The sequence below is a fragment of the Pongo pygmaeus genome, chromosome 3 (genome assembly GCF_028885625.2).
Source record: "Pongo pygmaeus isolate AG05252 chromosome 3, NHGRI_mPonPyg2-v2.0_pri, whole genome shotgun sequence".
In the NCBI taxonomy this organism is placed as follows: domain Eukaryota; kingdom Metazoa; phylum Chordata; class Mammalia; order Primates; family Hominidae; genus Pongo; species Pongo pygmaeus.
In genome coordinates, this window is record NC_072376.2 from 179,167,295 (window position 1) to 179,181,533 (window position 14,239).

At 34.6% G+C, this 14,239-nt stretch overlaps 1 protein-coding gene across 1 annotated transcript in view; it reads left to right on the top strand.

Annotated features, from left to right (window-relative positions):
- The window catches only part of TLL1 (tolloid like 1), a 235,589-nt gene that overhangs the window by 145,636 nt on the left and 75,714 nt on the right, over window positions 1-14,239 (top strand). The window contains exon 10 of the mRNA XM_054486131.2: window positions 11,292-11,407. Coding sequence (XP_054342106.2) covers window positions 11,292-11,407 — 116 coding nt within the window. The remainder of the gene's footprint in view (window positions 1-11,291; window positions 11,408-14,239) is intronic.

Sequence of the window (14,239 nt, forward strand, 5' to 3'; positions counted from 1 at the left end):
AACAGAGAGCCAAATCATGAGTGAACTCCCATTCACAATTGCTTCAAAGAGAATAAAATACCTAGGAATCCAACTTACAAGGGATGTGAAAGACCTCTTCAAGGAGAACTACAAACCACTGCTCAAGGAAATAAAAGAGGATACAAACAAATGGAAGAACATTCCATGCTCATGGGTAGGAAGAATCAATATCATGAAAATGGCCATCCTTCCCAAGGTAATTTACAGATTCAATGCCATCCCCATCAAGCTACCAATGACTTTCTTCACAGAATTGGAAAAAACTACTTTAAAGTTCATATGGAACCAAAAAAGAGCCCGCATCGCCAAGTCAATCCTAAGCCAAAAGAACAAAGCTGGAGGCATCACGCTACCTGACTTCAAACTATACTACAAGGCTACAGTAACCAAAACAGCATGGTACTGGTACCAAAACAGAGATATAGATCAATGGAACAGAACAGAGCCATCAGAAATAATGCCACATATCTACAACCATCTGATCTTTGACAAACCTGACAAAAACAAGAAATGGGGAAAGGATTCCCTATTTAATAAATGGTGCTGGGAAAACTGGCTAGCCATATGTAGAAAGCTGAAACTGGATCCCTTCCTTACACCTTATACAAAAATCAAGATGGATTAAAGACTTAAATGTTAGACCTAAAACCATAAAAACCCTAGAAGAAAACCTAGGCAATACCATTCAGGACATAGGCATGGGCAAGGACTTCATGTCTAAAACACCAAAAGCAATGGCAACAAAAGCCAAAATTGACAAATGGGATCTAATTAAACTAAAGAGCTTCTGCACAGCAAAGGAAACTACCATCAGAGTGAACAGGCAACCTACAAAATGGGAGAAAATTTTCGCAACCTACTCATCTGACAAAGGGCTAATATCCAGAATCTACAATGAACTCCAACAAATTTACAAGAAAAAAACAAACAACCCCATCAAAAAGTGGGCGAAGGACATGAACAGACACTTCTCAAAAGAAGACATTTATGCAGCCAAAAAACACATGAAAAAATGCTCACCATCACTGGCCATCAGAGAAATGCAAATCAAAACCACAATGAGATACCATCTCACACCAGTTAGAATGGCAATCATTAAAAAGTCAGGAAACAACAGGTGCTGGAGAGGATGTGGAGAAATAGGAACACTTTTACACTGTTGGTGGGACTGTAAACTAGTTCAACCCTTGTGGAAGTCAGTGTGGCGATTCCTTAGGGATCTAGAACTAGAAATTCCATTCGACCCAGCCATCCCATTACTGGGTATATACCCAAAGGACTATAAATCATGCTGCTATAAAGACACATGCACACGTATGTTTATTGCGGCATTATTCACAATAGCAAAGACTTGGAACCAACCCAAATGTCCAACAATGATAGACTGGATTAAGAAAATGTGGCACATATACACCATGGAATACTATGCAGCCATAAAAAATGATGAGTTCATGTCCTTTGTAGGGACATGGATGAAATGGGAAATCATCATTCTCAGTAAACTATCGCAAGAACAAAAAACCAAACACCGCATATTCTCACTCATAGGTGGGAATTGAACAGTGAGAACACATGGACACAGGAAGGGGAACATCACACTTCGGGGACTGTTGTGGGTTGGGGGGAGGGGGGAGGGATAGCATTGGGAGATATACCTAATGCTAGATGACGAGTTGGTGGGTGCAGCGCACCAGCATGGCACATGTATACATATGTAACTTACCTGCACATTGGGCACATGTACCATAAAACCTAAAGTATAATAATAATAATAATAATAATAATAAAAGAAAAAAATACATATATAGATATATAAATATACATATATAGAGAGATATATAAATATACATATATAGAGAGATATATAAATATATAGAGATATATAAATATACATATATAGATATATAAATATACATATATAGAGAGATATATAAATATACATATCTAGAGAGATATATAAATATATAGAGATATATAAATATACATATATAGAGAGATATATAAATATGTAGAGAGATATATAAATATACATATATAGATATATAAATATATATATAGAGAGATATATAAATATACATATATAGAGGGAGAGATATATAAATATACATATATAGAGAGATATATAAATATACATATATAGAGATATATAAATATACATATATAGATACATAAATATATATAGAGAGAGAGATATATAAATATACATATATAGAGGGAGAGATATATAAATATACATATATAGAGAGATATATAAATATACATATATAGAGATATATAAATATACATATATAGAGAGATATATAAATATACATATATAGAGATATATAAATATACATATATAGAGATATATAAATATACATATATATAGAGAGATATATATAAATATACATATATATAGAGAGATATATAAATATACATATAGAGAGATATATATAAATATACATATATAGAGATATATAAATATACATATATAGAGGGAGAGATATATAAATATACATATATAGAGAGATATATAAATACACATATATAGAGATATATAAGTATACATATATAGAGAGATATATAAATATACATATATAGAGATATATAAATATACATATATAGAGAGATATATAAATATACATATATAGAGATATATAAATATACATATATAGAGATATATAAATATACATATATAGAGAGATATATATAAATATACATATATAGAGAGATATATAAATATACATATAGAGAGATATATATAAATATACATATATAGAGATATATAAATATACATATATAGAGAGATATATAAATATACATATATAGATAGATATCTATATCTATATCTATATCTATATCTATATCTTTTAGTGTTAAATTTTAGTTCCCCAAATCTTTGGGAATGACTTCTATCTTGGCCTTTTTTTCAACTTTTATCTTTGACTCAGTGGCTATATGTGCAGGTTTGTTACATGGGAATGTTGTGTGATGCTGAGTTTTGGGCTGCGAATGACCCTGTCACCCAGGTTCTAAGCATAGAACCCAACAGGTAGTTTTCAACCCTTGCCGCCTCCCACTCCCTCCCCTCTAGTAGTCCATACTGTCTATTGTTCCTATCTTTATGTCCAAGTATACTCTATGTTCAGCTCCCACTTATAAGTGAGAATATGTGGTATTTGGTCTTCTGTTCCTAAGTTAATTCACTTCAGATTATGGCCTCCAGCTCCATTCATGTGGCTACAAAGAACATGATTTCATTCCTTTTATAGCTGCATAGTATTTCATGGTATATACGTATCACACTTTCTTTATTCAATCCACCATTGATGGACATCCAGGTTGATTCCTTGGCCTTGCTATTGTGAACAGTGCTGCGATGAACATACCAGTGCATGTGTCTTTTCGGGGGTACGATTTATTTTCCCTCGGATATATGCTTAGTAATGAGATGGCAGGGTTGAATTGTCATTCTCTTTTAAGTTCTTTGAGAAATCTCCAAACTGCTTTCCTCAATGGCTGAACTGCTTTTATTCCTAACAACAGTGTGTAAGCATTCTCTTTCTCTACAGCCTTGCCAGTGTCTATTGTTTTTCATTTTTTTAATAACAGCTATTTTGATTGGTATGAGCGGGACTTTTAAATGTTCAACAAATAGCCCCCTCCCTTCCTCTTGTTCCTTCTCTTTTTCTATGTTTCTTTCTCTGTCCCTCTCAGCCACTCTGTGCATGTGGATATATCTGTCTCCCTTTTTGCTTCTTTCTCTTTCTGAAATCGTTAGCTTTGAGCTCTACATATAGTTATATGTTTAAGGTTCTTCTTTTCCTTAAATGAAGTACACTCATGACTTATCAGGATAAGGACAATGATATTGGCATAAAATACTTCCCACAAGCCAAATGACATTAAGCTACACTGATGCAGTAGGTTTACCAATAACTGCAAGTATATAAATGGAGTAGAGTTAAAGATTCATAACTGTACATGTAAGTCTAAATAGGGTGACTTATCTGTGAATGACCCAGAAGAGAGTAAGAGTTTATAAATTGAGTTCGGATTGTGTTTGGTTTTCATACAGAGAGGAGGGGGTTATAAAGCTGAGTATTCCTTTGGAGTTTGTTTTATTCTTACTCTTTTGTTAGAAATCCGTGGTGGAAAGGCAGACAAAAACAAGCAATGGGGAAAGGACTTCCTATTCAACAAATGGTACTGGGATACCTGGCTAGCCATGTGCAGCAGAATGAAACTGGACTCTATCTTTTACCATATATAACCATATACATAAATTAACTCAAGATGAATTACAGATTTAAATGTGAGACCTCAAACTATAAGAAATCTTAAATAAAACATAGGAATCACTATTCTGGACATCGGCCTTGGGAAATAATTTATGACTAAGTCCTCAAAAGCGATTCAACGAAAATAAAAATTGACAAGTGGGACTTAATTAAACTAAAGGGCTTCTACACTACAAAAGAAACTATCAACAAAGCAAACAGACAACCTACACAATGAGAGAGAATATCCACAAACTATGCATCTGACAAAGGTCTAATATCCAGAATCTATAAAGAACTTAAACCAATCAACAAACAAAACAAATAACCCCATTTAAAAAATGGGGAAAGGATATGAACAGATACTTCTCAAAAGAAGACATACAATCAGCCTACAAACATATGAAAAAATGCTCATCATTGCTAAACATCAGAGAAATGCAAATCCAAACTACAATGAGATGTCATCTCACACTAGTCAGAATAGCTGTTATTAAAAAGATGAAAAATGACAGATGCTGCTGAGGCTGTGGAGTAAAGGGAACACTTATGCACTGTTGATGGGAATTTAAATTACTTCAGCCATGGTGGAAAGCAATTTGAAGATTTCTCAAAGAACTTAAAACAGAACTACTACTCAACCCAGCAATCCCATTACTGTGTATATATCCAAACCAAAATAAATTGTTCTGCCAGAAGGGCACATGCATTCTCATGTTCATCACTGCACTATTTACAGTAGCAAAGGCATGGAATGAATCTAGGTGTCCATCAATGGTGGGTTGGATTTTTAAAATGTGGTACCTATAGACCCGGAATACTAGGCAGTCACAAAAAAGAATGAAATCATGTCCTTTTTAGTGGCATGGATGGAGCTGGAGGCCATAATCCTAAATCAACTAACACAGGCATAGAAAACCAAATACTGCATGTTCTCACCTATAAGTGGGAGCTAAATATTGAGCACACATGAACATAAACATGGAAACAATAGACACTGTGGACTACTAGAGGGGAGAGGCTGGGACGTGACAAGGGTTGAAAAATTACCAGTTAGGTTCTATGCTCACTACCTGGGTGCAATATGCCTATGTAACTATCTTATACATGTACTCTTTGTACCTAAAAATAAAAGTTGAAATTAAAAAATAAAAGAAATGCTGGCAAATGAAGTCAATAAAATATATTTGGCTACTTTTAATGCCAGCTTTTTTTCTCATCAGTTTTTGCTCACAGCTTTATTAGATCTGCATTTTATGGCACTGTTTTATAGAAGTTAATCTTAAAAAAATACTGACCTGGTAAAGAATATAGTTGTATATACAAGACTATGGGTTTTATGGTCTGTGATAAGTGGGGCCTTGAGTCCAAGAGGGCAAGTTTCTAACAGGCAAGCTATAAATACTGCTGAACTCTACTAAATGATATATAAATTTTTTAATGTGTCAGAAGAGTGATGGCATTGAAATGTATATATTTTAGTTTTCCTTAAAATAATACTATCAGTTTATGAAATTTATAGCTGATAAATACCTTGTAGTATATTCTTATATTTATTTATATATGCCAAAAATATAAATTAGGTTGGCATATGAAACCACAATTAGTTATTAGTTATTACACAGTCAATGCATACTCATCATGAAAAAGCTCAATACAGAAATAAAGTTAGGAAGGGGATAGTATGAGGATATGTTTCCTTCAGTTTGCAGTTGTTTTCATTGCCATTTCTTGCTCTTGGCTTTAGGGACAGGAGAGTAAAGTCTCTTTATGCATTACTGTGTTAAGAAAGAATATGATCCCTTAGAGCTCTGGCACTCTACTACTATAAGACACCCTCATTCATTGCCACATCACATAGCCACAAGCGGTGTGGGAAAGGAAGGTAGAGCTGCTCGACACTGGGGTTGAATAGGTTTCTGGACACTGCTTCCAAAAGGCAAATCCTTTGTCTTTATGATGGATTCCAAGCCTTTCAAGCATAAGGCATTTTAAAGAACAACTAGTAGCTAATGCTACTTGCCTGTCTTATAATCTTTTGCATTCCATATACTGTGAGGACAACAGATGTCCACATAGGGAGGAGAAAGGTTATTATTACAACACTTCATCTTCACAGTAACCCAATATTAGCAGTTTATTTGTGAAGGAGATCATTTCTAAGGTATACGAGTGGTAACGTATTTTCTCTCGTCTTAAATGATTGATTTGTTCTCGTATTTTCTCTCTTTTGGGGTCCCCTTTTTCTGTGATTCTCATTTTCTAAATGCATTGACCTTCACTTTACCCTACTCATAGCATTACTTTCCCTTCTTATTACTAAGATGCTTACTTTAACTATTCTTTTGCTTTTATCTGCATTTTATCTTAATTTAGTTTTTCTATAATCTCATGACCTTTTGCTTATAACTGTTTAGTATTTAGACCAACTATTGTCCCTAATATTCTCTCAGTAAGTCTTCCTTAATTATGTCAAGTAACATAGTGAAATTTTTAAAAGTATAACATAAATTGATAATCTAAAAATAAAGGGATTTTGAGGATTAGAATCTCTATTGTTATGTAAAATGTTGCCTATTCTCACAGGAACATACATACAACCTATGTTCCCAAATATACAAGTGTTTCTACTTTTAATAAACAAATAATGCTTATATAGAGTGTACATATCTATGGATGCACATTTATGTGGAGGCTGTAGGAATGGCAGGCCAGTTTCAACACGCATGGAGTTTGAATGCATTGTTTTAAACAGTTGCTTCACTTAATTTAGCGTTAAAATGAAGTAAAGCTTCTTTTCAATTACTTAAATCATAGTTACTTATGTTTTGAGAGAATTCTCCTAGATTCTGAATGGAATATATTTTATATAACTGCTTTTGTATATGTGATTCTTGGCTAAACTATATTGCCAAGATGCAAAAAAATGCGTTTAGCTATTTCTTTTAATTTATTCATGGATATGTTTATTCATCTACCCAGCAGATATTCCCTCATTTAGTGAATGGTAGCCAGGGCCATCCAGCAGCCCAAGCCAGAACTGTGGCTTGTGGGGAACATTGTTGCCTCCTTCCTCCCTCTGCTTCCCTCCTGATACTCAATGAGTTCCTGGGTTATTACTATTATTTTTACCTTTTTTTTTTTTTTTGAGACAGAGTCTCACTCTGTCACCAGGCTGGAGTGCAGTGGTGTGATCTTGGCTCACTGCCAACCTCCGCCTCCTGGGTTCAAGCAATTCTCCTGCCTCAGCCTCCCAAGTAGCTGGGACTACCGGTGTGTGCCATCATGCCCGGCTGAATTTTGTATTTTTAGTAGACATGAGGTTTCACCATGTTGGCCAGAATGGTCTTAATCTCTTGACCTCGTGATCCACCTGCCTCGGCCTCACAAACTGCTGGGATTACAGGCATAAGCCACCGCGCCTGGCCTATTTTTGCCCTCTTAGTATCTCACATTCCTGTAGTGAATCCCTTGTCTAGGTGTCATCCTCTCTTTTCTGGACAGCTCGCAGGCCTCCCGTTGGCCTCTTGCCTTTATTTTTATATCCTATCTGTTCTCCAGCTATGCTGCTTGTTGTGCGGGCTGCATACTGGATGAGAAAAGCTTCCTGGAGTTGATATTGGTGCTTCATTTTAAAGGATAGTTTGGGCTTGGCTATGCAGTTATAACGGAAATGTATTTTTAAATGTTCTAGTAATTTATCTCTTTTAATATTCCTTATTTAAACATAATTTTAAACCACAATTGTATTTATGATATTTAAAAATGGAAAGGAACTATGGATTTATGAATAGTTTAAATTTACCAACTACTAAGTTGGTTCAACATATTTTTATTTCTTTCTTTGCCCTAAAGATTCCTTTTTCTTTTTTTTTTTTTTCGAGATGGAGTATTGCTGTGTCACCCAGGCTTGAGTGCAGTGATGCAATATGGGTTTACTGCAATCTCTGCCTCCCGGGTTCAAGCGATTCCTGCCTCAGCCTCCCAAGAAGCTGGGATTAAAAGTGCCTGCCGCCACCACGTCTGGCTAGTTTTTGTATTTTTAGTAGAGACGGGGTTTCACCTGTTGGCCAGGCTGGTCTGGAACTCCTGACCTCAGGTGTTTTTATTTTATTCAGCCCGCCTTGGCCTCCCAAAGTGCTGAGATTACAGGCATGAGCCCACTGTGCCTGGCCAAGTTTATCTGTTTCTTTGGAGACTAACCTAATACAAATTATTGTGTGTCTACTTATGTTATCATTACTCTTAGTAAAATTATAAATGTGTTCCTACAGAATATGGAGAAGGGGAAGTTTTCAACCTTTGAGATATGATGGGAGCTATGGACATTAGACAGCAAAAATATTTGCAGATGGATGTGGAGTCAGCCATAAAAGTAACCATGTAATTAAAAGAATGAGAGTTTATTATAATAATTCCTCAACAACGCACAATCTAAGTGGTGTTTACACAATTCAAACACAATTTTGTATGCTAGAAGGAACATACATATGGATATCTAATTTAAAAGTAAGATGGATCACATGATAAAAGTTTTGTAAGTTTAACTTCTCAGTTGTTTTGTTTTAAATTTCTTGTGATTAGAACATTGGTATGCTTCTTTATATTAATAATTATGCTTTTACTTTCCCTAATATTATTGCAGAAGTAGTTGTATTGCTCACAGATTATTACTCTCACAAGAAACACCATTGTGAAGTTTATATTATCATGATAGCCATTTTACAGAAGAGAAAACTGGGATAAAGCTTTTGAGCTTTGCATGTGATGATGTAATCAATAACTGACAATGACAGCATTTAAATGTGTCATCTTGGCCAGGAGCAGTGGCTCACGCCTGTAACCCCAGCACTTTGGGAGGCCGAGGCAGGTGGATCACCTGAGGTCAGGAGTTCGAGACCAGCCTGTCCAACATGGTGAAACCCCCATCTCTACTAAAAATACAAAAATTAGCTGGGAGTGTTGGTGCACGCCTGCAATCCCAGCTATTTGTGAGACTGGGGCAAGAGAATCACTTGAACCTGGGAGGTGGAGGTTGCAGTGAGCTGAGATTGAGCCATTGCACTCCAGCCTGGGTGACAGATTGAGTATCTTTCCCCAAAGTGAAATAAAAAACTTATGTCATCTCATCCACTCACCTTGCTGTCAATGAACAGTCTAAGTATTTGGACTTAGTAGTGCCCACTTTTTTGTTTTACTAATTTTCCTTTAGTTTTTTAAATAATAAAGTTTGACTTTTATATCTGAGAATAAATCAACAAATTCTGAAACATCTTATGTAGTAGGGGTCAGCTAGCCTGGGACAATCACATTTATTGAAGAAAATTCACAAGTAATTACCACAACTTGAATATACATGTTTCTACTTCTTGCATTATAATCAGACACTATATTATCTGGACTTGTTAATTTTTAGTGTATGTTGTATTTTGTTTAGCATGTATTTATCTTCTTAATCAGAACAGTATTGTATGCATACATTTATGGATTAAGTATATTTAATTTATTTAATGGCACTTGAGGAAATTCAGTACTGGCATTCTCTGTGGCTTGGTGGGGTTTTAAATTATTACAGAATTTATTTTTAAACTGCTGTTAATTATAGATTTGGTTGTTTTTTTTTTAATAGAAACACACTCAACTCCCAAATCATTGTTTAGCATTTAACTGATCCTACTTAGAAGCACATTGTTTGCATCAATAAAAATCTTAATACATTTTCATTTTTCTAAGACCTCTTTTAACCTTCCATTTATCAAGTGCCCTGGATGATTTATAGAACAGCACTGATTTATGTATTCTTGACCTTGAGCTTCTTTGTCCTAAAGTTGCTTTTGTCTGCCTGTTCATCAGACTAAACATTATTTACTCCTACTTTAAATATATTGTGTTGTACAAACATAATACCTATTTTTCTGAATAAACATTTATATCATATCTGACTATTTTTAGAGCTGTATGCTTTGTTTTTGTATTCACTATCTTTCTTTATTTAACACAAGCTATAAGATCCATTTATAATTTATTGAGGAGTTGATGAGATGAGGGTTCACCTGCTGGTAGCTAAGGCCTTGTAATATGATGATAGCTCTGTTTTGATTGCAGTGTCCTTCAGAGAGAAGGAACTGTTCTTTCAAATTGTTGAGTGAAGGTTAGAAAGAGGACTAGCTGCAGTGGAGGAATTATTCTTAAGTTAAGGATACTTCAAACAGCCTAGGTTCATGGCACATAACATGTCTTGCAAGAGCAACAGGGAAGCCCATTGTAGAATGGTGCTGAGAACTAGCCTTGGGTGAACACAGATCCTCATGCTGTGCAGCTAATAATTTGCTATTTCAAATGACTGAAAATTGGTTCCAGGGAATTAGACAAGCTTAGCAAGAGGAAAATACACAAATTGCTTTTTTAGCAATTTCTACTTAACCTCAACTGAGAAAAGTAAATAAATATTTACATCTTTTTGGAAAATTTGAATCTTCCATGATGTTTATATACATATATATTTTTTTCTTATTTTGAAAAAAAGTTTATTGTTTGACATTTTGATATTACCTTTGTTGACTACTCATTAGTTATTATGTAACATTTTTTAAACTTGATATGATATTCACTTAAGCTTAGCCTCAATTTAAATCAAACATATTAGTGAAATGTTTCACGTGGTCCCAGAGCCATATCGTCCAGGTATCACTGGCCTGAATTTGAACATGGGTGTGCTTTAGAGGGGCTACTGGCTCCTTGGAAATGAATGAGAAAGGTTTCCATTCTCATTTTATGAATGCCACATTATTTATCTTATAATCTTATTCGGTGATTTGCCATAATGATGCCATTAAATATACTGGAATTCCAGTAAGGGACATAAGAAGAAATTTACTTAGAAAGGAAGCGTCTTCTATAAAATACATTTAGTCTTGTCTACTACCAAAAAAACCCTTCATGGCTTTATTTATGATATTCATGTATTTTATACAAATTAACTAATGATCTTATATATTTTTTTCCTTTCAGCATGTGGAGAAACTCTACAAGAATCCAATGGCAACCTTTCCTCTCCAGGATTTCCCAATGGCTACCCTTCTTACACACACTGCATCTGGAGAGTTTCTGTGACCCCAGGGGAGAAGGTAGTTTATATCATCAAGCCCACTATTTTATGCTTATATAAGTACAAAAGTTCATTATCCTTCAAATATAAATTTGCTTTATCCTTTATTCTTGTTTGAGTTTTCAAATACACTAAAAAGTTCAGAAAATTCATAATGGGAATTGCTTAAACTCCAGGAATTTTTTTGAAAGATATAATTTTAAAATTTTTAATGCAATAGGAGGGTTGAAATAATACAAATTATATTCTCAGACACAAATGAAATTGTGGTAAAAATCAGTATCAGAAAGATGCTTAGAAAAATCTCCATATATTTTGAGATTTAAAAATATATATCTAGATGTCCAGTTCAACCAGGAAAAAATTATAATGAAAATTGTAAACTATTTTCAACTATAATATCAGAAAAATATTGAATACCAACCCTGCAAAATGCAAATAGGATAGTACTTAGCTGAAAGAAAATTCACAGACTTAAATACTTACATTAGGAAATATGAAATTCAGACCTCACACTAATGGGCCTAGACGACCATATGAAGAGGTTAGAAAAAGAGCAATAAAATAAAAGATATTTTAAAAGTAAATAGTAAAAGATGAAATTAATAACATGAAAATAACATACGATTGGAAGTATGAAAAAGTTGATAATTTGAATTGATTTTAAAAAAAACAAACAAGGAAATGGGTCAGGCGAGGTGGCTCACGCCTGTAATCCCAGCACTTTGGGAGGCTAAGGTGGGCGGATCACTCGAGGTCAGGAGTTTGAGACCAGACTGGCCAACATGACGAAACCCTATCTCTACTAAAAATACAAAAATTAGCCTGGCACTGTGGCACACAGCTGTAATCCCAGCTATTCAGGGGGCTGAGGCAGGAGAATCACTTGAACCCGGACAGGGAGAGTGCAGTGAGCTGAAATCCCACCACTTCACTCCAGCCTGGGTGACAGAGCAAGACTCTGTCAAAAACAAAAACAAGGCCGGGTGCGGTGGCTCACGCCTGTAATCCCAACACTTTGGGAGGCCGAGGAGGGTGGATCACCTGCGAATAGGAGTTTGAGACCAGCCTGGCCAACATGGTGAAGCCCCGTCTCTACAAAAAATACAAAAATTAGCTGGGCGTGTTGGCATGTGCCTGTAATCCCAGCTTCTTGAGAGGATGAGGCAGGAGAATCGCTTGAACCCAGTAGGCGGAGGTTGCGGTGAGCCGAGATGGCGCCTATGCACTCCAGCCTGGACGATGAGAGCGAAACTCTGTCTCAAAAAAAAAAAAAGAACAAACCCCAAGGAAATAGATGAAAACATGTCTGATCAAGAAGGATGAAGAATAATAGAGAAAGCGCAATTATCTAACATTTGGGAAAAAAATTTAAAAGATTATTAGAACCATAGAGTCTTTAGACAACAAAATGAGAATAAAAGAATCTTTTGAACATTATATCAATAACTTAAAAACAATGAGTAAAATGGGCAAATTTCTATAAAATATTACAACTAAGTTCTTATTCAAGAAGAAATTAAAAAGTATCCACAACAGCAAAAACATGGAATCAAGCTAGATGCCCATCGATGGTGGATGGGATAAAGAAAATGTGGTACATATATACCATGGAATATTATGCAGCCATAAAAAAAGAATAACCTCATGTCCTTGTAGCAACATAGATGGAGCTAAAGGCCATAAACCTAAGTGAATCAATGCAGGGACAGAAATTTAAATACCACAAGTTCTCATTTGTAAGTGGGAGCTAAACATTGAGCACCCATAGACACAAACATGGGAATAATAGACACTGAAGACTGCTAGATGGGGGAGCCTGAAAAGAGAGAATGGGTTGAAAAACGACCTATGGGTAGTTTGTACTTTGTCTGATTCTTATTTACCTGGAAGAATGTAAATACTCTCATTAGCTGTGGTGGGAATGCAATTGCAATTTTTTTAACAGTTTGATGTTCTTGATGATAACTAAATGGTATTAGGAGATAATCATGGGTATGGAGTTGTCCAGGTTTTTATAATATTCGCAGTGGAAACTCTGAATGAAACCCTCATGAAACATAAATAATTTTTAGATGCAAAAAGTTACAACTGACTTGGAATACATGAATGCATGCATAGTTCTTGACAGTTATTTTTAATTTAAAAATTATAAGTCCGTTGTAATATGGTTATAGGTGTTGATCAATTTTTATTTAAGTTCTTTAAATAAGAGTCAGAAAATATATTATGAAGGTCATTCTTGTGAAAACACTGAAGAGTGAACTTTAAAAGACACAAATTTTGAGAACAAGTTTAAAGTATACACGATTTTGAAAAGAAAACCTCATAGAATATGAAAAGTTAGGGAACAGGATTAATCAAATTAAATTGTTTCATAACAGCAAGTTAATATCTGGGAAAAACATTTCTCTTGTCCAATTCTAAAACTCTCACCATTAGCATTTAGAGTTAATTTATTTTTCTTGTATGTATGATTATCTATAAAACTATATTTCCAAAAATGTTGTAAATAGGAAGAAAAAATCTATCATCTATTATTTTTCTTAATATTATTTATGATGATTAGCAAATAAAGTGGAGTGTTATAAGAAGCCAGTGAACAATTTTAACTCATTATAATCCTTGTGTCTTTATTATTTTCTTATTTTCTTTCTCCTAATATTTGGTTTCATTCTGCTGGGGTTTTTTTCTTACTTCTTGAGCTGGGAATTTAACTCATTAATTTCAAGCATCTTTTCTTTTCCAAAGCAGACACTGAAGGCTGTAATTGTCCCCTCAGAACTACTTTACCTGAATTCCACCAGCTCAAAATAGAGAATTTGTTATGTTTCAATTCTACTTTTTTTAT